The 25,448-nt window shown below is 59.5% G+C and overlaps 2 protein-coding genes across 5 annotated transcripts in view; one reads left to right on the forward strand and one right to left on the reverse strand.

Moving 5' to 3' along the window:
* Nucleotides 1-11,745: 11,745 nt before the first annotated feature.
* Nucleotides 11,746-18,119, forward strand: GRAP (GRB2 related adaptor protein). The gene is made up of 6 exons (XM_075058509.1): nt 11,746-11,906; nt 13,037-13,134; nt 14,377-14,499; nt 15,796-15,964; nt 17,272-17,453; nt 17,544-18,119. The coding sequence occupies exons 1-6, from the start codon at nt 11,829-11,831 to the stop codon at nt 17,827-17,829; spliced, it is 936 nt and encodes a 311-aa protein (XP_074914610.1). The 5' UTR covers nt 11,746-11,828; the 3' UTR covers nt 17,830-18,119.
* Nucleotides 18,107-25,448, reverse strand: part of SLC5A10 (solute carrier family 5 member 10) — a 41,602-nt gene continuing 34,260 nt past the window's right edge. For 2 of the 4 annotated variants that reach the window (XM_075058506.1, XM_075058507.1), the window contains 6 exons: nt 22,682-22,789; nt 22,097-22,247; nt 19,665-19,833; nt 19,076-19,291; nt 18,815-18,896; nt 18,107-18,553 (listed from right to left, as the gene is read on the reverse strand). In XM_075058506.1, coding sequence (XP_074914607.1) covers nt 18,468-18,553; nt 18,815-18,896; nt 19,076-19,291; nt 19,665-19,833; nt 22,097-22,247; nt 22,682-22,789 — 812 coding nt within the window. In that variant the 3' untranslated portion in view covers nt 18,107-18,467. Of the gene's footprint in view, nt 18,554-18,814; nt 18,897-19,075; nt 19,292-19,664; nt 19,834-22,096; nt 22,248-22,681; nt 22,824-25,448 lie in introns of all 4 variants that reach the window. The other 2 variants (XM_075058505.1, XM_075058508.1) reach the window with 2 other exon arrangements.

Below are 25,448 nucleotides of genomic sequence, written 5' to 3' on the forward strand. Positions count from 1 at the left end.
CTGGCTCTGCAGCATCACCGGGAAATTGGGTCTCCTCTCCTCCTGGTGGGCTGGGACAGTGATTTAGGCTGGTCCTATCTGGCTGGAGAGGGAGGCAAACAACTTTGTACACTAATAGAAATGGAGGGGAGGGAAGTTAAGTGTACCTACAACCAAGCAGCGGTCACTGCTGTCAGAGGACATGGTACACTCAAGTGCAGAGTTTCACATTTAAGCACAAAAATCCAGGGCCCATGAGAAAAGCACCACCTTGCCCACAGGAGGTAGGTGCGGTGATTCATCTACCGCTTACCTAGGGTGAATCAGGGGTACCAAGACTGAAATCAGCATTATCACACCACACAATGTGGTGCTCACACACGGAGACTTGCGGCATCGTCAACAAGAGCTTCCTTCATGTGTGCTCTGCTCCCAGAGCACCCGACAGTAAACTACGCTTGGCAGCACAGGCTGCCTGGAAAGCCACATTGGCTTATAACCCTGGGAACTAAGCTGTATATCTACAGCCATTTTGAGCTCAAATTTCATAGCATTGCCCTCGGTCACAATAGCAAAGACCTGAAGCAGACCAACTACTGGAAGCTGCAGGCATTTTGAGCTCTGTCTCTTTTAAACCAAGGGATTGGTAACACAGTGCCGCCATGTCCCTGGATTACAGCTGGATGCCCATCACTGATTATCACAGCTGATAAGTTGGTAGTTTTTCCCCTTGACAGATGAAAAAACTGAGGGCTGTCTATTTGGTTTATGTTTGCACAGCACCCAGGCAGTCGCTTAATTACTTGGCCCAATTTCTGATTCCCACTTCTGCAAGTGACTTCCTCCATTCCCAGGCTCGCAAATTGAGTTGCAACTTTCATATCTGCATTCACGGTTGCAACTCGGAGCTTGTCACTGCTGCCCCACCACAAAGAGCATCTCATCCTCAACAGGGCTTCCCAGGTGTTTTCATAATGCAAAAACGCTAAACAACAGTGCAGAGCTGTAAATACATGGTCCCTGTGTAATCAACAAGCAGATTAAAAATTTCACCAGCTGGGCCAGGAGAGATTCATGACAAGCCATCAGGACTGCTCAAAGCAAACAAACTGCACAGCACTGCAGGCAAGAATTTCTCAGGAACATATTCAATTCTAACACTATCTGACCAAACTGCTCCACAGATCAGTCCTGCTGGACAACTGCTCTGCGAGCTCCTCAAAACCAGGAGGCTTCCTTGGTTGAAGAAAAATGTCCATCTTTAATGACAGCAGGTTTCAGTAGCCATTTGAGCATCATGGCTAGTCAAGCAGGTTATAATTGGTCATAATTAATACTCCTACAAGCTTCCACATTCTTATAGACTGAGATGAAGAAATACAAGACTGCTCCCTGACCTTGTAAACATTAGAGGAAGTCAAAGGAACCCATTCCCTTCTGATCTTTAGAAATCAAACACCTCTGTGATCAGAGAAGGTAAAAGGCAAACACCAGTGCTGCTGGGAAATGGCTGTGCACAGCCCGGTTTCTGCTGGGGCACAAACCACAACAGCCTCAACATCAATCAAAAATAACTGCAAAGCAAGTTGCTACAGACAGTAGATTTGCTCTATCCCTCAAGAAGCCTCTTTTTATGCTTGCATGCCACTCAGAGCCTGTTGGGGGAGCGGGGGGTGCAAACCATGGTGCAGCCACACTAGCTTTTTAGCGATACTGGAAGTGGCCTTCGGTGAGATGTGTAAACTGAATAACCCAATCAGTGAGGGTGGAAGCCAAATAAGCCTAAACTGCCTGATGTATTGAAAACCCCACATCTGTCACCAGTGGGCCAGAAGAACAGTTCATGACACCTGCACCACTAGGCTTAAAAGTGCTTTACACTCAGCAGGATCTTAACCACTTGGAAAGGAAGGGCTGTGCTGTGCAGATGATTTCCTCCGCTGGAGCCACCAGTCTGACCCTCAAAAGAAAATTGACAGACACTTCCATGCAAACACCCTGTGCATTTTGCTCTCTATTATTCTGCTTGCAATCCTTCATTACGGGCATGTTGTGAGGAGTGGGTCTGCATCAGCTTTTCCAGCTTGCACTTGGTTATCATGAGAAAGAAACATGAGGCTCCAGTGTTCTCCCTCCAGGCAGGGCAAGACCTCCTGTTTTGCTCTGAGATCAGAGCCTGGGGGGAGTCAGAAAACTGGAGATGCTGTCATTCATGGGCACCTCTTTCAAGATGCAGCTTACAGACATAGCTCTGGTTCAGGAGGTCTCTAAGCCCTACGCTGCTGCGTCCTAGGAGAACATAACAAGGAAATATATTTGCTCAACCACTTCCAATACTTGCCCTCCAGCATTCACTATCAACAACTGTTGGTGCTGGGATTCTGGACTGGACACCTTTGCTTTTAAGCAGGGTGGATGCTCTTATCTTCCCACACACTGGCTGCCAGCTCTGCGCTTCAAACATGCAAGAATATCGTCTTTGAGAGCAAAGGCCCAGTGCAGCACTCACATGCTGTTCCTCAGCTCTCCCGAATGGGCTATCATGGGTTTCTCTCGAAAGCTCCATCCCCATATGCCTTTCCCTAGACTCTCCATTAGCTGGCATGTTTTACACCCTTGAGGCTAAAGCCTCTACTAAGCCTAGTAGGCAGGTGGCATGCTTTTTAAGCCTTCAGCACCCAGGGGTGCTCAGACCCCATCCTACACAGGTAGATTTAAACATATGCTAAAATGATTTACTGAACCAGTAAATGTCTCTGCCCTGGGGAGCCAAGAAGAGTGCAGCTGCAAACCACTGGAGGCTGCACAGCTGATCCCAGCTGAGGAAGCAGCAAGAAGATATCAGCTTGGGCTACAGGCCTTGAGTTAATCTCCTGATCTCCAGAGAAAGAAAATGCAGGTGCCCAGGCTGGAGAGGGGCTGTAGCCCTTTCCCCAGCTGTTTTTGAGGGTCTCTCAGAAGTGACTCCAGTCCTTTGTGCCCAGTGCACTCAGTCCTGGCTGTTCCTCCTGCTCCACAGGTTCCCTGAGCTCCTCCAGCCATCTCTACTGGGCCCCCTCTTCCTCCACATCACAGCCAGCCCTGCTCTCCTGCATGCTGCCCTCCACTCTGCCTGATCCACACGGAGCTTGCCCAAGATCAAACTCCTGCCCTAATTGCTCGTCTGAGCCCTTGCAAGGAATCCAGTGCCCCTGTGGTGCCTCCAACCTCCTGCTCCCAGGCAAGTCCAGAGAGGCTGAAACCCCAGTCCCTGCAGCAGGGAGGACCAACAGGGCCATTCAGCACGATACACTCAGGAGCCCCCTCCCAAATGCTTCTCCAGCACAGCAGGACACCATCACATAACAGGAATATGACAAGACAACAAGTGGACATAACACGCCGTTACGTCCTGCTGCCACCTAATCGTTAGCTCCACAAGCTGGCGAGGTGCTCAGACGTGCAAAGCCTGTAGTGACCAAGATTGTCAGCCAGCCACAGCTCCCCAGCAAAACCCAAACCCAGTTCCTCTTTCAGCCTGAGAGAGGAAAGGAAGGAGGGAAGGAAGACAGCAAATCTGCATTTCAGATGCTTGCTGAAAGGAACACTTTATATAAGCACAGACATACAACATGGTATTTTTCTATATACTTTCCTAGATACTGCAAGTGCATCTGAATCTATGCATATGCCATACATATACCTACATGGGAAAGGTTTTTATTACCTGAGATAAAGTTAGTGCCTTACATCACTCAACCCACGAGCCCAGCCATGCTGTTCCTTTGCCATCAGCTTCATGGGGAGGTGGCCCAGGTCCCCAGTTTCCTGGGGATCTCAAACTTTCAATGAAACAAATGCTGTCGTTTCCAGCACTGCAGGAACATTTCTAAAGAAAGCAATGCCTCAACCTTCCACTTAAAATGAAGAATTGCCTTGTAGGAGTGCTGCGTGTACATTTGCTAAGAGAGGCAGAAAGCAAGAGCATGCATCTTGGAGCTATCCCCTGGGCAGTGTTTCTTTAAAACAGTCAGGCCAGATCCTGGTCTCATTTACACAGGCGGATATCTGGAGAGCCTTCAGTGAAATTACCCTGGATTTCCACAGCTGATGTGTCAGAAATCGCAATCCAACACAGCCCTGGGGAAGAATCCATCAATTTTATTGTGGCCTCCCAAAAAATCTTCACTCACTCTTTCCTCTTGCCTTGCACAGGCAAAAGCACCGCTCAGGAATACAGCATGAGAGAGTGCTGTGCCACCAAAGTAATGACAGCAGCTTTATTTAGCTTGGTTTTCTAAAGAAGGGAAGCAGATGCAGTAGCACTGTGTGGGTAGGGACAGGCAAAGCCATGCATGTGGATTCCCCCTCGTAACCTTTGAGGCTGTTTGCTCATTTCAGACCAAGCTGATGACAGGCTGGGCAGAGTTTTCACAGCTTCTTCATTTCTAAACATTTCCTGAAGATGAGCAGCTGGGGAGGGGAGAGAGCTTATACTAATGAGAAACAGCTCAACCCTGTATCAGACTTCAGAGAATCCACACAGACCTTCCACCTCAAGGCTCAGCTCTATAGGAAAAAAAGACTGCACTGGACACTGTGGCAGCAGGAATAAATCAGAGTGAAAGCAGAGCTGGGGGCTCTGGGAGCCTTGCGAGGGACTCCTGAGTGCATCTCCTCCTTCCCTGCAGGAAAAGGCGGTGCAGAGCAGCCGGAGCATCCAGGGAATCCACAGCTGCACCTGCATCCGTCACCAGCCAGACACAGAGGGCTTCAGTGCTCCATCTTCTCTCCGCTTCCTCCCTCTTGTATTCCCCATCTCTCCCCTGAATAGGCGGTTTCAGCAGGAGCACAGTGCCCGGATTCTCTCAGGTTTTACAGGGCATCCGGCACTCCGTGAATTATCCCGGTGGGCCCCGCTCCAGCAGCCTGCCTACCTCCTCCTCGCTGCCCGGCGCATCGCCAACCTGGCCAGGGATGCGGCAACACGCACATCCTCAGCCCAAGGAAGCAGCAGGCGAGTGAGCCTCCTCCCTCCGGCCGCTGGCCCTCCGCCTCAGCCTGTCCCCACAGCTGACTCCCACCATCTGCCCTGGCACTGACCGAAAACCTGCCACGCAGGGCTCCTCTTCTGCGCACCCGCTCCCCTCGGCACCGTGAGCTCAGCCAAAGGGAGCCAAACGCACCGCGGCCGAGTCCCAAGTCACCTCTGCACCGGTGGTCCCCCATGTTCCTGCCTGGGAAATGTCCCCCCCCAGAGCAGCCCAGCAGTGACAAGGCATCTGCCCAAATGAGCCCCCCCCCAGCACTCCTCCATCCAGCTACAAAGGGGCTGAGCTGGCCGAAGGAGGAACCGCGGATGCTCTTGCCACGCTTCCAGAGGAAGGCATGACGTGAGCTCTGGCTTAATCGGTTATTAATAACTTCTTTGTTAACAAGCCAGCCCTAAGGAGGAACCAAAATTCAACTACTTCTCCGGTGCAGAGCTCAGCCACCCCTCCGCAAGCCATCATTCACAATTTCTCCCTACATCATTTTTGTTCTCAGAAATTGCAGACCTCCCCAGTGAGTCACAGCGGTGACAGCATGGTCCCCTCACCTACGCACATGTCGCAAGGCTTCTTGGTTGGTTTTTTTCTTTTTAAATCCTAGAAAAATAACAGATGCCGTTGTTGAGGGGGAGCTTCTCAGAATCTGTTCAAGCACCAGGCTGTGTCTGGATATGACCAAACTCAATGGTTCCCCTAAAATAAACCCTTTGGGAGCCACAGAGCTCCCCTGCCCATTACTCCTGCCACCCCACGCTGCCTGCTCAGGGTGATGAGCCTTCCTCCAGAGCAAACACTGACGGCAAACAGCCTCCACACCCAAACCCCATGCCTCCCTGCCTGATTTCTTCGGAGCTTCCAGTTAAAGGAACCCTTCTGATTTCCCTCCCGTGCAAATCAAAGCAGTGGGGTGACCCTGTCCACCTCTGTGCTGCGCTCACAGCATGCAACATGGTAGGTTTCCAGCCCCAACTGTCTGGGGATGGCTCCTGAAGACCCACAAGAGATAGCAGAGAAATCCCCACTCCCACACATGCTGCAGCACTGGTCTACCCAGATGATGTTGGTATGGGGACCTCACCTTCCCCATAACCCACGTAGGCAGCCCAACACCAAGGAAGAAGATTGGAGGCCAGATGCCACAGCAGTTTCTCACCCCAGAAACCTCCGTCAGACATTTCCAGAGCAGCAGTCAGCAGGTTCAGCAGAAAACATTGCTCACATAGCTTAAAGCAGAGCCTGGATTGACTTGATTGAGAGCACCCAACAGGTCTCAGAGTTACCCCGAGATATGTCAGGGACCACAGTAAGGTCCCAGGGAAGAGCCCAAGGACCAGCATACCACAGCCACAGAGCACACCACGAGATCTGCTTCCAGCCAGGCACTGAATGCATGATCCAGATGGAGCTGCATGGCTCCCTCCTCACCAAAACAGCGTTTGGCCCTTTCCCATGAGGCTGGTCCCAGCCGCCACCCAAGGTTTGCACACCCCTTGAGGAGGCTGTTTGGGATGACCTGCCTCCTCAGTGACCCTTTCCCGCAGGTTTGGCTTTGAATTCCACACCTGAGACGTCAAGATTTCCAGTCCTTTTCCAGATTCATCATTAGGGACAGGCCCAAGTGCCAAAAGTGAGATCCTACCACCAGCCTTCCATCCTTGGGCTTCCCCCACTGGAGCTGGAAAGCGTTGTCCCACTTCCCATCCCACCTACACCATGGGCAAGCAGGCCCTGCTCTGATTTACTAGCCCAGAAACCCTAATACCAGTCCCAACCACCCATGTTGACCACAAGGAGATGCAACTCCATGGCTGGAGGCCACCGGTTCCTCAAGGGGCCTCTCGTGGCCACATTGGACTAAGCGTGGCCAACTGGCTCTGGGTCTGCTGGCTTCCCCTCCTGTAAATGTTTTCCTATGGGTCCTGCGGGATGATGAGAGGCTCAGAGGAGTCTAATCCTCCCAGCGCTAGGCATGCTTTATACTCAGTTACACCAGGGTGTAAATGGTGACGCAAGCTCCTCGGTGTGGGCTGGGTTTTGTCGAGAAGTAGAGTTACGCACAAGGACAACTCTGATGCTCAGGAGTTACCGACATGGCCTCTGCTCCAGGGGGAAAGCGCTGACTCTGAAATCCTGTTTACGGGCACTGACGTGGTATTTTCTAGCCCAGGATGTTGCTTCCTCTCCGTGCGGGGCCGCAGCGAGGCACCCACTTCCTCGAGAGGCAGAGGATCCCCATCACATCCCATGCCCCGGGCACGGGTCGGTACTGGTCCCCAGGCACACAGGCAGCTCTGGGTGATACAACACCTCTGCACGGTGCAGGAATCAGCGGTGCCGGCAGCTGACCCCCAGCTGCTGACCCGTGTGCCTGGCTTTATCCACACGCAGCATCCCAGACGTGAGCTTAAAGCCGGGCTGAATCCCCGCTGCCACCCCTGGACCAGCCCCGCTCCCGGGGTGCACTGCCCCATCACCTTGCTCTCCTCGCCCCAGCACCGCTGGCGTCCCAGGGGAGTAGCCGGTTCCCAAAGAGCAGCCCAGGGGCCAGCATTCCTGCCCTGGTCCTACTTGCCGTGCTGGTGCAGGGCATTTATTCTGGTCTCCAGGGACTTGCTGGGGGGCAGCTGGTGGCCGGTGTGATGGATCACCCATTCGCCTCTCTTCTTCACCTGATCTTCCCTCCGTTTTATTCCCCAGCACCTCATCTTTCCAGCTCCATCCCCAGCCAAACGCAGACCTGGGAGTGCTAAATCGGCAACGCCAGGACTGCCTTCCTGATGAAGCAAGAGGAATTGCCCCACACCTGGTAGACGGACTGCGTGCGTGGGTGTGAGGAGAGCATGACGGCCACCTCGGCCAGCCTGCGGTACGCTTTGTACAGCCGCTTGGCTCGGCCGGCAGCTCTTTGCTGCCGGGGAGAGGCAGAACCGGAGGCAAACGGGCTGTGGGTTTTCTTCTCAGGAGAACTGCCCATAATATCACACCAGCCCCCCTTTCTCTGCGGCTCGCTCAGGGCGGTGTCGTGCTGTGGGTTTCCTTTTGCGGCGGTGCAAGGGGAAGCACAGTGTGCGTTGGGCTGTGCTGCATTGCTGACCTCCGGGCGCAGCGCTGCATGAAGGGGCAGGACCCGTCCCTCTGCATGCTGGCTGCCAGGAGCTAAGTCCCTGCGCACACTGGGGTCTCTGGTGTAGCCAGCTCACATAGTCCAGTCCTGCCACCATCCAAGTCCAGCTTACAGCCCCACCATGGGAGGCAAAGCCAGGCTTGAGACCCTCCGTCCTCTCCTGTTCTCCTCAAACAGCACCATGGACCATGGCACAGCCAGAAGGTGCAGAGGGCACCAGCCGGAGAGAAGCTGGGGAGCCCAGGATTGCCTCCTTAACAAAGCTCCCTGGGCCCGCAGCGGAAGGGGAAGAGGCTCCCCTCCCTCCTCTTCCTCCCTCCCGCGTGGGGATTTTGCAGCCAGGTAAACACAGGATGTTGATGAAACAGGCTTGGCAGATTGGGCAACCCGGGAGGCGGCAGGAGCTCCAGCCAGCTCCCAGCATCCGACACGAAGCCCAGGGGCGGCCATGCGGAGGGGAAGGGTGATGCCAGAGCCGGCTGCACCCTCCTCGGATTGTCCACAGGGTCACGAAACTCCCCTGTGTGGAGGGAGACACAGCATGGGCTGGCGGTCGAACCCTGCGGTAGGGTGGGATCCCAGGCTGCGCACCCTCGGGGGAGCCACTGCACCTCTTCGGCCCTTCGGATCTCCTTGCGAGCCAAGCTGACGCTCACAGGCTTTGACACCCGACCAACGGCAACCATGTGGAACTTCCTGGGTCCCTCTGAACACTGGGGACATGCGGGGCACAGGGATGGGGGTACAGACCCCCCCAGGATCCCACCCTGCCAGGCATCGGCTCGGCACCCGCCGCTCATGGCTGGCATTGCAGAGACAGGCTCTTCCCTGCTCCGGTACAGCGCGTGCTGTACAAAATATGGCTACTTGACAAGGCACAGGAGGGAAGATGGGGGAAAAAAAAAACCCAACTTGTTTTGATGTTTCTTGGATGTCTCAGGCCTGCAGTTAGTCAGCCATTGGCTCCCGGAGTGAGCCTTGCAGGGCTCTGCGGCACAGTCTCTTGGCTCCTTCTGCGGGCTCTGGTGAGTGTGGGATGGGACAGATTTGGGGCTACTCGTGAGCAGGCAGAAGGGTTTTCCCAGGGAATGAAGTAGCTGGCGGCCGGCAAATGACGGGCATCTCCAGTTTTGCAGTACTGGGATGCTTGTGGCCCCTTCGAGGGGTTCCCTGGAGGCAGCATGATGCCGCTTGGGTACCAACCACCACGCTGGGCTCTGCTCCCCTCCTGGGATCGGGGCACCCCATCCTGCTCCGTGGCAGTGAGTCAGGATGGGGCACCCAGAAACCGGCTGAACGCAGGAGCATTTGCCTCCCAATTCAGAAATGGGGCTGCAGACTGCTCTGGTGTCCAGCCCAGCTCGCTACTCGGATGTGGGTGCTGCTGTCACCCCTGCAGTGACCACGGGTGTGCAGCCAGGGACAGCGAGCCACGAGCGGGCCGTGAGCGAGCCACGAGCAAGCCTTGAGCGAACCGCAAGCGAGCAGAAGGGACCCAGCCCCTGGGCAGGGACTGTGGCCAGGGCAGCAGAAAGGGAGCAAGGCAAAGGGGGGACGAGGAGAGGGATGTGGTACAGGAGGTGGCTGGGCACCAAATGCCAAAGGAACTGCTGGCTTGGTTAGAGCATGACTGGAGGGGCATGTGGCACTGTCCCCAGTGTCCCCAGTGTCCCCCTGGATACTGCTGCCATCTGCTGACAGGACCCAATCCTGCTCCGGTCCTGAGTTTGGCCGCTGTGCCAAGGCCTGGGGACCCCACTGTGACCCCACTGTCCTGTGCCCCGCTCCCAGGCACACAGGGCAGTGTGGCACCACGCATGGCTCTGGGCTGGACACCCCGCGGTGCCCCTCAAGCCTCCCTGCTGCGAGCCCAAGGAAGCCGGGCTCCAAAATTGCTCGCGGTATCCGTACGAGATATGGCAGGTTGTAACCCCGTGCTAACCTGCTCCCTGGGCTGCAGATTTCTCCCACACCGACCCCCTCCCGGTGCTCAGACACCTCCGTGCCCGGCTTACCCACCACCACCGCCTTACAATATGCACAGGCATACAATACGCCCTTTGCAAGCAAGCCCCCTGCACATGGGCTTAGCATCACCCGATTTGCGCTGGTGGACACAGGGACAGGATCAGGCCCTTGGCCGGCAGCAGGGTGTTAGAGCAGCGGCTCTGCTGTGGCTTGTTTCTCCAGGAAGATTCCAGCTCCGCTTCTCTCCAGGGCTGCCGAGCGGCAGAGGAAGCTTGCACTGGGATAGCCATCTTCCCGCTGCGGTCCTGTCCCCTGGGTCTTGCCGGGCTGCGGAGATCCGCTGAGTCCTGTCCTCCTCATGATAGGCGTGCACATACCAAGCCTCTTCCCACGGCCCCCCCTGCCCTCCTCGGTCTTCCCAGTGTCTCTACTTTCCCTGGGAGCAGCAGGTCCCGGCGCTGTGCTGGGGATAACCATTGGGGACTGGGGCCTCACCAGGTGCAGGGACAACCAGGGCCACCCTACACATCTCTCTCCACTTCCCACGGGGACCGAGATCCTGAAAACGGCCTCGGTGGGGTGTTACATGGCGTTTGCTTTTCAGATGCACTTGGGAAGCGACATTAAGGTTTGGAGGAGGTGAATCGCCGAGCCCGTGTCCCCGCAGAGGCCCTGCAAGCACCGCGTCTCATCCCTCCCGGGGCAGATGGCAGCGACGTCCTGCTCCTCACTGGAATATGCCCAAGTCCATGGGCAGGGATTGAGTCGCAGCTGTCCCCGGTTTAATTCTTCACAGCAAAGCAAAACCAGCGTCCGGCAGATTTTCTGTGTGCTTCATGCCCTGGCCCACGCACAGGACGGAAAGCTGCACGGCATCGGGGACCTTCCCATTGGGAACGATGCCCTGCATGCGAGCCCTGCAGACTCAGTGCCAGCCGCCCACGAGTGGCAGGAAGTTGTTTTAGTCTAAAAAGGATTTTTTTTTTCCCTAGCCCTGCAAAAACAAGCTGGAAAATATCAACCCCCAAAGGGCCACAACCCAGAAAGCCAGTAACAACTGTGCTGAAACCCCGCTGTTCAGAGCTGGGACCTGACGCGTTGTTTTCGGTCTGATTTCCAAAGAAACCAGGTGTGTGCCTCCATCCTGCCTCCCTGCATCTCTGCCCATCCTCCCCTCCGTGATTTTTTTTTTTGTCCGAAATAACCATTCCCACCAAGCCACCTTTCAAAGGCCATACCAGCAGCTCAGCCCTTACAAGCCATCGGAGACTCCCCCGTTAACATTACTGGCCTGCTAACCACGCTCTCCAGGCATCCCTCACCCACATCCTCAACCCGTGCATCCAGCCCATCGCCATCCTGTTTCCTTCCAAAACCCCGCGTCCGCCTGACGCCGCTGCCCACAGCCCACCGCCGAGGGGATGCCCCCACCCGACATGCCCAGGTCCTTTTGCGGATGGAGCCAGCAGGCACAGCTCCCCCCTTCTCCCAGCACATCTGGGCAGCTGTGCCTGCCGGCAGCCTCCCGCGTGATGCTCACCGTTTCGCTTCGGCAGCGCGCTGACATCAGTGCGGCTTCCTGCCCGCCGGCACTGCCACACCGCGCGCTCGCCCCGTACCCCCACAAACCCCACGCCGTGGGGCGGCGAGCCCCGGGCAGCCCTGTGCTCCTGGCACAGTGATCCCCCCCCAGGATCCCTCGCCACTGCCCGGTGACAGCCAGCGCCATGGAGTCGGTGGCTTTGTACAACTTCCAGGCGACGGAGAAGGACGAGCTGCCTTTTCAGAAAGGGGATACCCTGAAGGTACGGGGAGCGGGGAGGTCACTTGCCATGGGGAGGGGGGTTGGATGAAGCTGCTTTGGGGGACAGAGTGGGCACACGGCATGGGGTGACACCGGTGCTTTCATCGCACCTGGCTTTGTTGCCTCTTTGGGGCTTTTTGTGGGGTATAAGGAGCCATCCTTGAGGTTTTCGGGGTGCAGAGCAGCAGTGGGTCCCGGTTGTCTGTGCCACCAGCCCCATCTCCAGAAAGGTCCCAGCTGGGATGAGGCACGTGGCCTCCCTGGCCATCGGTGCCACCGGCAGCAGGGAGCATGTGCCCAAATCCCTCCCCGCCAGGTGCTGGCATCGGGACAAGTTCTCGGATGCCACCCTGGCATCCCAAAAAGCTTCAGGGGGGGTTCAAAACATCCTCAGGGGACTGTGTCCCTGCAATGGGGGTGAGGGCACCAGCACTCTACCCCGCTGCCTGGCCACTCGCTCATCTCTTCAGGGCTGATGCTGAGATGCTGGTAGCATCTCCCGGACCCCCGGCACCCAGCATCCCCCCACGGTTACAGCCAACCCTGGGGAGGGCAAGGGCATGGCCTGGCTGTAACCCCGAGCCCCAAACCTGCCGTGCCTGTCCCCTGCCTCCCCGGCGTGTTTTCCCCGCGGCCCCGGCGCCATGCCCCGGGGTTTCGGATCCTGTTTGCACAGCTGTGCCGGCCCCCAGGTCCCTGCGTGGGAGGCTGGAAAATGGTGTCGCGCGGAAGCGGGTGTCAGCACCCCTGCTCGCACCGGAGCGTTTCCTCCCACGGAGCACCCGGCTGCCACCGCCCCAGGGGGGACGTGGGGGTCTGGCTGCCACCCCAGCTCCTCCAGGGACAGATTTTAACCTCGTCCCTGGCCGGGGTTTTGGGGCAATGTCGGACAACCCCCAGCTGCCGGTGGTGAGCCAGACCGACCGTAAGCTGAGGAGGGCTGGGGGGAGCTGCCGGCTTTGTAGGGGTGCCCCCAAACACCCCAAACCATGTCACCTTTGTCAGACCCCCCTTTTCCCCAAGTTTCAGTGGGGGACATGGGGTCTGGGGCAGCAGTAGGGGTCCCACTCAGCCCCTCTCCGCCTGGGACGGTGGTCGGGCTAATGCCTCCCTGCTCCTCTCCCACCATAGATCCTCAACATGGAAGATGACCAGAACTGGTACAAGGCTGAGTTGTACGGCTGCGAGGGCTTCGTCCCCAAAAACTACATCAAGGTCAAGCCGCATCCGTAAGTACCATCCCACCGTGTGGGGAGGGGAGGCTCAAAGCCCCACTCTGGTAGCACCCACCAGCACCAGGACATCCTCACCCACCACCGAGGCAGCGATCCCAATGGTGCATCCCGATGCCCAAAGGTTTGCCACGAGCCGGGATAGTCCCACACATGGGGAAACTGAGTCACAGAGCTATAGGGCAGCGATGGGGTCTGCCTGCCGGGTCAGTCTGCCATTGCCACCACAGCCAGAGGGGACAGGAGGCAGCAGGATGCCCATATACCCCCGACACACAGAAATCCAACCCTTGCACCGGGCTGCCCGCTAAATAAATGATAATTGGGGAACAACAAAGCGTTATGGGATTATGACTGCATTAGACATAATCCTATTACCGTGTTATTAAAGCCCAGCATAATCCATCCCTGTTTTAACCTGTGTTTTATGTATCATTATCCCCCTAGTAAATCACATTTAAATGCCATAGCAAAACTTGCTCGGGGCTGTGGCTGGGGAGCAGGAACGCGTGGGCTTGGGGCAGCCCAGGGCAGATCCCGTTGCCTCTCCGGCTTCGGTTAACAAGCCAGGATGGGTGAGACACTGCCTCTTCTGTGCAGCACCTGGAGGGCTCTCACTGGGAGATGCTCTGTGCTAAAGTCCGTGGCTTATTATTCACAAGGCAATTTTAACAGGTAGCAGAGGGTCTCCATGGCCTGGGGCTCCCAAATACATGGATTCAGCCTTGGCAGGGATGGGAGTGGGGGACTCTGCTCCTCCACCTCGTTTCGGCAGCTGCCGGCAACACAGGCAGGAAGGGTTTCATCCTGGCACAGAGGGTTTTCTGCTCTGCAAACCCCCCCCCGTAGCACCAGGCAGGACTGTTCCCATGAGGGACCATGGGACATGAGGGGGAGTGGGAGAACAGGCAGCAAAATGGGGGACGAGGCACGTGATGCGGCAAGCCAGGCGACAGGATGCGGTCGCGGCTGTCGGCGATGCTGCACTAACCCTGCATGGACGAGGCAGCGTACGGGAACACGTCTGCACCCGCAGCACCCTGCAGTCCCCCCGGCGTGCAAGTGCTGTGATAAATTGGGGTTGGGGAGGAGAAAACGCTGTGGGGAGGTCCCAGCCCTGTGGGGAGCCCAACGGGGACCCCGCTCCTGCCGGCACCAGGGCTTTCGGCGCCTCCATCCTGCGGGGTGTCCCCGGGTGTCGAAGGGTGCCCATGAGACTGAGCCCACTGCCCTTGGCAGGTGGTACGCGGGCAGGATCTCCCGGCACGTGGCAGAGGAGCAGCTCCTCAAGCGCAAGCACCTGGGAGCCTTCCTGATCCGCGACAGCGAAAGCACCCCGGGGGAGTTCTCCATCTCCGTCAAGTAAGTAGCCATGGGATGCGGATGGACGTGTGGCGGGATGGGCAGGGGTCCCCCGCAGCCCCCGCTTTGGGGACCAAGGGCATCAGGCCACCCTTGTGCATGTCCCTGCCACGGTTCTGGGAAGGGGTGAGCACCCTGCCCTGCCCAGGACACCTCGAAGGGGCTGGGGGCTGCAGAGGTGTAGCCCTGCTGCATCCAATGCCTGCATCCGTGCCTGCTTCGCCTGGGGTCCCTCGCTGGGGTGCCCCTAAATACAGCCATGTGGGTAACATTGGGGCTGGGGCCAAACTGCCAGCACATCCCAGGGGACGTGACCTGGAGGAACAAGTTGCCCAGAGCATCCCCAGGGACAAAGGGATGCAGCATCCCGATGCCGCAAGCCGATGATTTTGGCATCGGCAGCCAGGGCTGTACGAAGGCAGCGTGCCAATGGGCAGAGCCTTCCCCCGAGCCTCTTACCCCATCGCTGCCCCTTTCCAGCCCAGGGCCAGGGTAGCAGGAGCCAGCCCCAGGCCAGCCAGGCACTTTCTCACGCTGCTAATCTCTAATTAAGCGTTTAAGGAGGTTCTTGCCCATAATGAAAGGGAGCCGTGTTCTGCCGTGCGTCACCAGCGTGGCCGGGTCCCTGCCCCTGCCGGGGGGCCTGGCAGCGGCGGGACCCTGCAGCAGCCCCATGCCAACCCTGCGGTGTGGGCACCCCAACCTGCCACCCCCAGGTACACACCGAGGGGGTGCCAGCATGCGGGGTCGGTGAAGGAAAACCCGTCCTGCCCCATCCTCCTGCTGCTCGGGGGTCCCCAGGGGCGCAGGGAATTTGAGAGCCCGAGCCCAGCCTTTGCAGTCTCCCCCAGTATGCACTGAGCTGAGACCTGCAGCTCTCACCACGCTTTCCTCAAATGTGGCCCCTGTTTGCTCCCTGGACAAAGCCACCTGCCCTACACGTGGCCGACACGCTGCCAGCCCTGAGCCCACGGGCATCCCCCTGTGCCGGGGCTGGGCATCGAGCTCCAGCTGCACAGGTGATGAGCTGTGGCAGGTCTCAGCTGCTGGTCCATGTTGCCAGCATGCTGGGGACCTTCTCCTGCTGCCTCGCCAGCAGGGCCAGGAGTGATGTCGGTGCCACCGTCACCCCCAGCCATGGCAGGATGGGTGTAGTGGGACCCGTGGGCACATCCGCACCCCGCACAGCCAGACCACCCTAGTCAGCAGCCCCCCGGGCTTTGCCTGCGATGCGTGAAGGGGGTCTCGGTGCTGCCAGCATCCCAAGCCGCGGTAATGTCCGTCCTCTTTCCTCAGCTATGGGCAGCACGTCCAGCACTTCAAGGTGCTCAGGGAGAGGAACGGCAAATATTTCCTCTGGGAGGAAAAGTTCAACTCCCTCAACGAGCTGGTGGATTTCTACAGGACGACCACCATCGCCAAAAAGCAGCAGATCTTCCTCCGGGATGAGGACCAGACCCAGGAGGTACCGTCAGGGGATGCGCAGAGCTGGAGCATGGGGTGATGGCATGGCCGGCCGTGGGGCTGGGCTGGGAATCCATAGCCGATCCCCTTTGGGATTCCCCCATCGCTCCCCTGGTACCAGGGCTGCCACTGCCCCACTATGGTCCATGGGGAAACCGAGGCACGGAACGGGCCCGTGGGTCTCGCTTTGCCCCGGACTGTGCTCGCAGGGAGGCGTCGTGGGGCCGCAGTTCCCAGGGGATGGGGATTTCCTCCTGCCTGAACTTTTCCTGCTCCTCCCTGCCGGCCACAGGACGCTGGCAATGCCTAAGAAACAGCAGAGAGGGACAAAATGGAGGAAAGCAAACAGCCCAGCTCTGAGTAGAGACCAGTTCCAGACCCACCCTGGGCGCAGGCTCCCCCACCGCCTTCAGGCGAAGCATCCCGGGGTTCCTGTCCCAAACTCCTGCCTGAACCCCATCAAGGCTCAGCTCCCCCCCAGGCTGCAGTGTGACCGCAGAGGGGGACAGGGACCTCCCGGGTGTCCGGCTAACACTTGGCCCTGTGCTCAGGCTCGGCTCGAGGCGATGTCGAGCCGGAGAGGATGCAACAGCCCAAGACAGGCAGCACTGCGGGGAAGCTGGCAGGGTGGAGAAAAGCCACCGGCGCAGCTCAACAGGACACGGCAGCTCGTCCTTGGGGCCGGCGGTGTTGCCTGAGGCAGGTGGTAGAGCCCAACCAGCTCGGGATGGGGAGCAACCAGCTTCAAGCGAGCTCCAGCAAAGCCAAGTCCTGGGGCAGCGGTTGTGGAGGTGGCAAAACTGGGTCCTGGGAGCTGGGCTGGGGGCAGCTCTGGCACCCAGAGGGACCCGGGAAGGAGAGGGGTGCCAGCTGCCTCCGAGGGGTAGGGGTCCCCTGGGCACTCAGCTCTCCCAGGCATCAGGAACAGGGTGCCCTGTGCCCTGGGGTGCTCCCCCGCACCCCAGGCTCTCTCCTCCACCCCAGGGTGCTCCCCTGCACCCCAGGATGCTTCCCTGCACCCCAGGGTCTCCTGTGCTCCCCAGGCTCTGCCACGCATCCAGGGCTGTCCCCAGCACTCTGGCTTTTCGCATGGCAGGATTTCCTTAGCTCCCATCTGTCGTCCTCAAAGCAGGTACCCCGGGTACCCCCATACCCTCTATGCTCTGGCCGCCCCAGGTTGGTCCTTGCCATGCGGTGGCACGGCATCCCCATCACGCTGGGGACTCAGGCAGTGCAGCCTGGTACAGAGGGGCTGGCAGAGATGGGCACCTCTCCCCCCACCAACCCCTGCCCTCGACTTTCCTCCAGGTGAGAAGACCCAAATTCGTGCAAGCCCAGTTCGACTTCTCAGCCCACGATGGCTCCCAGCTGCCCTTCCTCCGCGGGGACATCATCGAGGTCCTGGACTGCCCAGACCCCAACTGGTGGCAGGGGAAGATCTACGGGCGCGTCGGCCTCTTTCCCCGCAACTACGTCCACCCCATCCGCAAGTGAGCTGCCGCCGGCGCTGCGGGCGAGCGGGGAGGACCACGGCCCCCGCTGCCCCCCACTCACCGGACCTGCTTTGTGCCTGCACACAGACTGCATGTCCCTTCGTCCCCACGGATGGTGCCCATCCCCACGCCGGGATGCCAACGCACGCGGTCCCGCTGGCGTGTCGGCTGTGCTGGAGGTAGAGGCCAAGCTGGCGATGATTCCCATCCAGGGGCTGCCAGGCTCTGGCACCCGAAAACGTCAACCACGGCTGTCCCTGCTCCCCTGGTCCAGGAGACCTCCACCACCCCCAGCCCAGGCATCACCTCTCGCTGCGGGCTGGCAGCAGTTCTCCCCAGGGAAGGAGCACAGAGCGTTGAACCAGGGCCATAAAAACTTTTCCAGAGCCACAGCCCGGCAGGGTGGCAGCAAAGGAGGGGAAAAGCACGTGTGCCCAAAACCTTCGCTCCTCTTCAGACCCTGTAAGCAAAGACCTGGCTCCAAGGAGGGCTGCGGGCGGCCAGGATATGGCCGGGCTTGGTAACTCCACGGAGGGATGCCAGGGCTCAGGGCGCGGGGGAAGGCTGGTCTGGGGGTATTCAGTCCTGCGGGTGCTATTCATAGCTGCAAATTGTGGCTTTTTTTTAATATTATTTTTTATTTAGAGCTAATAAAATGTGTTTGGGTGACACCCTTGAGTGTGGCTGCTCCTTCTCTACCACCACCATGGTGATCCCGTGGCCGCGTGCCTGCTGCTTCACTGTGGTTTTGCTTCCCTTGCAGCCCCCATTTGCCCACCCCGATACCTCTCCTCAGACCCCTCCTGGGGACTCGCTGCCCCCACAAATGCCCCCCACCCCTCACAGACCCCTGGGATGCACTCAGGTTCCACGATGCTGAGAACACCCAGCTCATTGCACCAGTGGATTTAAACATCCCATGTCCCAAACATGACAAATAAAAACTATCACCCAAATCCCCATTTCTCCCTCCCTCCCAGCACCCTTCTCTCCCCAGGGACCGGCAAGCCGCTAGGCAAAATAGGCATAGCAGAAAATGTTGACGCACATCAGGACAACGGCGTTGATGCCGCAGACGCGGCCCCAGAAGGGGGGCTCTGTGGTGTCCTTGAGGGCCACAGCCAGGGGTCCCTTGGCCTTTGATGGCTGATGTCTGCCCAGGGTGGCTGAGCAGGAACCTGGTGCAGAACGACGGTGAGTATTGGGGACAGAGAGCCATGGGGACCAGCCACCTTGTGGCGGGTGGCACGGCCCCGGGGAAACTGAGGCATGGGGCATCCATGCCGTCCCGCTGCCCGTTACAGGTGGGGGGCACTGAAGATGCCTCCCCTGCCAGACACCCCTGAAGACACACTCACCATCAGGGGGTCCCTGGGATGTGCCATCCACGGAGGGCTGGGGGGGCTCCTGCGAGAGGGTCCACCAGGTGAGATCCTTTAGCTAGAAACCGGGGTGAGACTTGCTGAGAAAACACCCCCCAGGACAGACCCCACCATGAGGACCCCCCCCGGCCGAGCTCGGGGTGCACCTGGGTGACACCGACATCTCCGGCCGAGGAGGTCGGGTGGGTGGACGCAGCCGTGGGGGCCAGGGTGAGGGGTGCCGGGTGCCCTGCTCACCCAGGCTGAAGGCAGCGGGGGGGTCAGCAGGCTGCCCCCCACCACGACGGCGCCCGTGACGGCGCACAGCAGCACGGCGAAGTGCAGGTAGTGGATGTCAGCGAGCAGCCAGGGCCGCCGGTCGGGGACCCCGCAGCGGGGCGCGGGGTATGCCAGCTCCAGCCCCATCCTGGCCAGCCCCAGCACCAGTCCTGCCATCAGGCCCCAGAAAGCTCCCTGCAAAGCAAAAGTCCGGGAAGGGTGGCCGGAGTGGGGACAGTCGCCCCACGGTGGGGACAAACCCCCCCGTGTCCCAAACCTGCACCCCCTCCGCGGGGGATGTCCCCTGCCAGCCCCACTGGCCGTGCCACGCTTGGTGGCCATGCATGGCAGCACCTGCCTCCTCCTCCTCCTCCTCCTCAACTTTGCACCAGCCACCCACCAGCTCCCTGGGGAAACACCAGCCAGGCTCGGTTCCTCTCCCCATCAGCATCATCTCCCCTTTTCCTCCCTCCAACCCCCCCGAGCCCCCGCTGGGTCCGTGGGAGCGGGGTGGGCAGGAGGCGTTGGCACCAGCCCGTGTCCCCAGGGCCACCCCCCACGCGCGTACCTGCTCGTTAGCTCGGGGCCAGAAGACGGCCAGGACGAAGACGGCGGTGACGGGAGGAGCCAGGTAGCTGGTGACAGCCTGGATGTAGACGTAGAGCTGGCCACCGCTGGAGCTCTGCAGGATGGGGATCCAGACCACGCTGAGGGCCACCAGCACCACCGTGACCACCCTGCGAGCGGCAGCCGTGCGGTGCAGGGTGACGTTTCTGTCCCACCCGTATCTCCTTGCACCCACACGGCATCACCGTGGCGGGGGGGGGGTCCCCGGGATCAGGGGTAGGGTCCCAGTGCTGGCACAGAAATGCTGGCGGGGGGATGCAGGCAGGTCAGCGGGAGGATGCTCGCTGCCGGGTGACATCCCCAGAGTCACGGAGGATGCTAATTATGCCAGTGCTAATTATGCCATCCCAGACAGGCGAGCACTCCTCAGGTCCCTGCCCAGCCCCAGGGGCTGCTAAGTTGGACCCCCTCCATGGGAAAACACCGGGCAATGGGCGCTTTTGCTATGAAAAGCCCCCAGCCGCGGAGGCTGGGTGCTCCTGCCAGATTTGGGCGATGCTCTCAGCACCCCCACATCTGGCCAAAGCACCCAGCTGAGAAGTGAGGATATGTGCTGAGCTGCCCAGTGCTCAGCTCCCCTCACCCAGGCTGTGACGGAGGGATGCGTTTGTCCCCCAGTACCACCCTGTCCCCATCCTCACCCAAAGCCCAACTGTACCCCACAGCATCACCCTCCTCCGAAGCAAAAGGTGCTGGCCGGACCCCAGCTTTTTGGGCCCAGGCTGAGCAGGCAGGCTGAGCAGGACGCATCCTGAAAGCCACTGTATTTATAGCTCAGGCCGGCTTGTTTACAGCTTCGCAGAATTACCTACATCTCCATCTGCTCGTCTCGAAAAGCAGAAGTAGGAAAAAATAAAATAAAATAAAAAAAAAAAGCAATGAAAGCATCTTTAGACGGAGCCCCCACAGCCTGCCTGGTGCTTTGGAAAGAGGAAGCAGCCTGACCATAAAATGCACACCCTGACCCAAGAGGTAGGAGAAAACCCCCCGTGTTCGGTACATCGTTAAGCCACAGAGGATGCTAAAAGTTCATAGGAAAACTGCAGGAAAATCTGAGCATGGTGGTGAGCTGGGGGTGCCAGCCGGCCGTGCCCCCCCGCCTGCGGTCTGAGGTGGGGATCGGGGCAGGGATGGAGGGCAGAGCCTGGCACAGCTTGCCGTGGGGCTCTGGGGGGGGATTTGGGATGGATTGCGTGTTCTTGCCACTGTGCCATCGCCTCGGTACAGAGCACGCATCGAACACCAGTGGGGATTTCCAGCCAGGTGGCATGGCCGTGGCGGGACCTCAAACCCCCAGGTCCAGGAACCACGAGCTCTCTCCGGTCCCACGAGCAAATCCCTTCCCTCTCCGTGCTGAGACGGATGGGGCATCCCCACCCTGACCGGTCCCGGGGGCAACTGGGACCTCCCCGGACAGCTACTCAAAACTAACCCCAAACCACCTGTCCCCGTGCTGGCAGGTAGGAAAACCTCAAATTTACAGCTTAAACAGGTTTTTTTTTTTTCCTCTCCAAAACATTTATCGTTTGCTATATTCCTGCGGGGCCATACAGCGGCGGGCGATTTGCAGTGCCCTGGCTTGCACAAATCGCCCGGAATCGACTGCAGCAGTGACTCCAGCCCCGGGCGGGCAAAGCCCTTCGCAAACACTCATTAATCGTCCTGGGGAAAGCTCTCCGGCATTACTACACCCCTCGTCACCGGCACCGAAGCCAGTGTCAGGGAGGGGCGAGGCAGGCCCTGACACAAGCACCCCGGTTCCCATAGGGGAATGGTGCGGGACCGCGGTTCCCCAGGATCGCTGCCCATCCCCTTTCCCACCCTCAGGAGATAAAGGATGCCGAGAAACGGCTGCTTCCAGAGCCGCTGGACCAGCCGACCTTCCCCGCAGCCCCAACGCAGCCCAGCCAAAACCCTGACCCAGATTCCCTCCTTGTTATTGTCTGCCTTGCGCCGAAGACACTCCCCGTGCACCCCGGCACCCCGGCACCGCGCCGGGGCATTCCCCAGCGTTGACTTTGCCGCCCCGAGCGCGGCACTGCGGGCGGGTTCCCGGGCTCCCTGCCGGCACCCGCCGTCCCCCCGGGAACAGCCGGGACGTGTTCGGGCAGCCGCTGCCCTTTGCCGCTCGGCGAAGGTCCACCATGCTCTTTGCTTCTTTTGCTCTGCCCCTCCAAACACCCCGAAAGCCCCGGCTGCTTTTCCAGCGCTTTCATACATAAAATAATCCAAGGGCTTGTTTTCCTTTCATAAGCCAGGCTGAGCGCAGGCACTTTGCAGGCTCCCGGGCACCAAAGGCAGATCAAAGAGGGCCGGACCGGCCCCACCAGTCTCCCCGAAACCCACGCTCTCCCCGAAACCCCTGGCACCTACCTGCCCACCAAGAGCAGCTCTCGCTCGCCAGCCCCCGGCCTCAGCTTCCTCCAGATGTCCATGGTGAAGAGGGTGCTGCTGCTGTTGAATATGGAGGTCAGGGATGACATGAGCGCGGCCATCATCACCGCGATCATCAGACCCCGCAGCCCTGGGGAAGAGAGGGACCGTCAGGGAGCGGCTGAACCGGAGGCGATGGGATGGGATGGGATGGGATGGGATGGGATGGGATGGGATGGGATGGGATGGGACGGGACAGCCCCTGTGCTTCGCCCAGGGGTAATGCCTCCCCCTCCGCAGGCACACGCTGGGATATCCCCTGGGGCAAGGACGGGGTTTGGGGACACCCGGCTGCACCCCGGGATGCTGGGACCCTGCGCTGCCCCAGGGTCACCCACATCCCCCGGCCTCACCTCCAGAGTCACCCTTGGGGAGGCTGCACAGGCTGTCCTATGCACAAACCCACCCAGACCACCCATGGGTTCCCCCCCCCGACATCCAAGCTGTGACGGGCTGCACAGGTAGCCCCGGGGTGCAGCAAAGCCCGGTGGAGACGGAGGCACCCCCTCCCACCCACCCACCTACCACTGGGCATCAGCTCGACCACCAGCTTGGGGTAGGCGATGTTGGAGCAGCCCACGGCGGCCCCGCACACGCGGGTGCACTCCTCGGGGTCCACGCAGGCCACGGTGTCTGGGGGACAGAGGCAGGTGATGTGCCGGGACCCCTCATACAGCAGGGGCCAGCCCAGCACCCCCTCCATCCCCTGGCACCCCCTTCCGCCGGGGCAGATATCGACCCTGCGCTACGGCCACGATGCCCAGACTTTGGCAGGGGACCGGGTGGAGAAGAAGGGAGCACATCCCACGTGGAGATCCACCTCTGCCTCCCCCCCAGCCTTATTCCCCACCACCAGCCTCAACTCAGGCAGGATCCAGCCCGACAGCATCACCCTCACCTCCCACTGCATCGCATCCAGCCCAGCTCCGGTCGGATCTACCCCTACCGAACCCTCCCCACATTAAAGCCAGCAACAGCAGCTCCAGGGGGGGGAACCTTCAGAGCCAGGATGGGTCCCACCAGGACCCAGGGCTACAGCCTGAGGTCCAGAGCCCCACGGGCAGGCGCTGCCCGTCCCTGCACACGGGGCCAGGCGGGTTCATGCACCGTTGCGGCAATTACCTCCGCCTGGGCAGCACCCAGCAGGTCTCTGGGACGCGCGTGGCAGGTCGCCAGGACTGTCAACGCCCAATTACTTCTATGTCTCAACGAGCGCTGAACCCTTTTTTTTTTTTTTTTTTATTGTTATGCTCATAAAATATTGAAATGGATGGAAATTAATGTCAGGCATAAATATGGATGGGCTGCCTGGCTCTCCGGTTTGCATCCTCCCACCGAGGATCATGGGGAGTAGCATGGGTGATCCCTGCACACAACTGGGAGCATCGTCCCGGTCGGTGACCCCCGCCGAAGCGGGGTGCAGTCCTCGACCCCCCCCAGCAGCAGCTAGGGAAGGCAAACACCAACCGGTAACACCTCAGGGCTTTCAGTAAAGGAGCGTAGGGTGCAACGGGCAGCAATGGGGGTGCGATGGGAGCGCAACGCAGGCAGCAGACCACAGGCAACGCTCGGCACATCCCAAGGACGCTAAAAAAGCCCAGCCAGGTCCGCCTTTCCCCAGGGTTAGAGTCAGCACTAGGGCTCCGGTGACTCTCTCCTCCAGCAGCTGTGAGTAAAGCTGCCATCACTGCTCTGTGCCTCAGTTTCCCCCTCTCTAAAACACCACGTTGCGCACGGCTCCATGCAAATGGCTGGCGGCTGGCGGGTGGAAGATGTTCCAGAGGGCAAAGCAGCGTCTGGGTGTCACAGCCCAGCCGAAACGCCCGCCCCAGGGCTCAGCTCTGCCACCGAACCCCTCGGTGGGACCCGGGAGCTTGCGGGAAGCGGGAGCCAAGCCCAGCGGGACGGCCGGAGCCCCTGAGCCGGGAGCAGAACCCAGCGTTGTACCCCGCTGCCTCGCTTTGTCATTAGGCCCTCTGCTAGAGATGGGAAATTAATTAGGAGCTTGTAATTAATGCTTCCATCTGCAGCTGGGAGGAGCCGGTGCCGGCTGCAGGAGCGGGGCCATGTCTGCGCCGGGTCCTGCCTGTCCGGCTGGGTCAGCCCGGGACGGCCGAGCAGGGACACCTGCGACAGAAGGGACCGACCTCCTCGGCCACGGCGACCCGTCCCTGCAAACAGGCAGGGGATTACAAAAGAGCTGCCGGTTCTTTCCCTGCACCGGGGCTGCATGCAATTTGGGTGCTGAATTCACCGCGTGGGGTGAAGACACCTCGGTCCCCCATCGCCAGCGGACTGGCGATGGGGGACCCAGGCATCTTGGCCCCACACGAGAGTCGGGTGATGCTCCAGGCGTGGGGCTTTGTGCTCCCAATTCCCCCCCCGCCAGCGCAGCTGTAGGAGCCAGCACATCGCACGACGGATGGGATGCCGCGTTTACGCCACCGTGTAATAAATCATAAGTGCACACACCTCACTAAAGAGACCATAAATCTTGCACAATAAAAACAGAGCCAGGGCAGCTGGCGGCGGCTGAGGTGGGTACAACCGCAGCACGCTCCAGCCACGCCATGCACACCCACGCTTGATGCACCGGCCCTGATCCAGAGCATCTCCCAAGCTACCAGGGCTGGGCCACCCAAGTGAGGACAATGATTGCGGACGAGGTCCCGGAGCTCCCCTGTGGGTGCTGGCTGGGTGCTCGGCTCTGTCACGTTTGCTGTCCCAGGTGCAATTCCATCAGCAAAGGGGCCACCACCGCTTGCTCAGCAGGGCTGGGATTTCACCTAAAATATCTAGTTTTGCTTCCAGCACCCTCAGTCTCCACTGCAGCCCTTGCTGCCCAGGCCATGGCGTGAAGGTGACGTCCCACCACTGGGAAATCCCTTTGAGGCTGGCGCACCCTTTCCGTAAAGTCATCAGCTCCATCTGAAACATCTCCTGAGCCGATATTCAGTGGGAGCCAAACACTTCGTTCCTCCCCGTGTTCTGATCCCAACACACGGCAGTGACATCCCCGCATCCCTGTGTCCCCCCGCTGCCACCCCCTGCACAGACAGACCAGGGCTGGGCACAACCTGGCACATGATTTCATACCGGGAGACGGGCAGGAGGGTTGATTTTGCCAGCCTTTACCGTGCGCTCGCATAAACCCTTTTACTCCAATGCAAGGGGAGAAAAGCCACCGGTTCCCCTAAGCAGCCCATTACCGCAACTTAAAGCTGAGCGGGTGTCAGCTCAGCCTGCCACAGCCTGGCTTTGAGAAAGCTCCACTGCAGTTTCTCCCCTTTCT

Source organism: Buteo buteo, chromosome 27 (genome assembly GCF_964188355.1).
Source record: "Buteo buteo chromosome 27, bButBut1.hap1.1, whole genome shotgun sequence".
NCBI classification, from domain to species: Eukaryota; Metazoa; Chordata; class Aves; order Accipitriformes; family Accipitridae; genus Buteo; species Buteo buteo.

Excerpts from the sequence above, each read along its gene's own strand:
- GRAP (XM_075058509.1), top strand. The coding sequence starts at position 11,829 with ATGGAGTCGGTGGCTTTGTACAACTTCCAGGCGACGGAGAAGGACGAG. Across the intron at positions 15,965-17,271 it reads ATGAGGACCAGACCCAGGAG|GTGAGAAGACCCAAATTCGT; the intron begins GTACCGTCAGGG and ends ACTTTCCTCCAG. Across the intron at positions 17,454-17,543 it reads TACGTCCACCCCATCCGCAA|ACTGCATGTCCCTTCGTCCC; the intron begins GTGAGCTGCCGC and ends GCCTGCACACAG.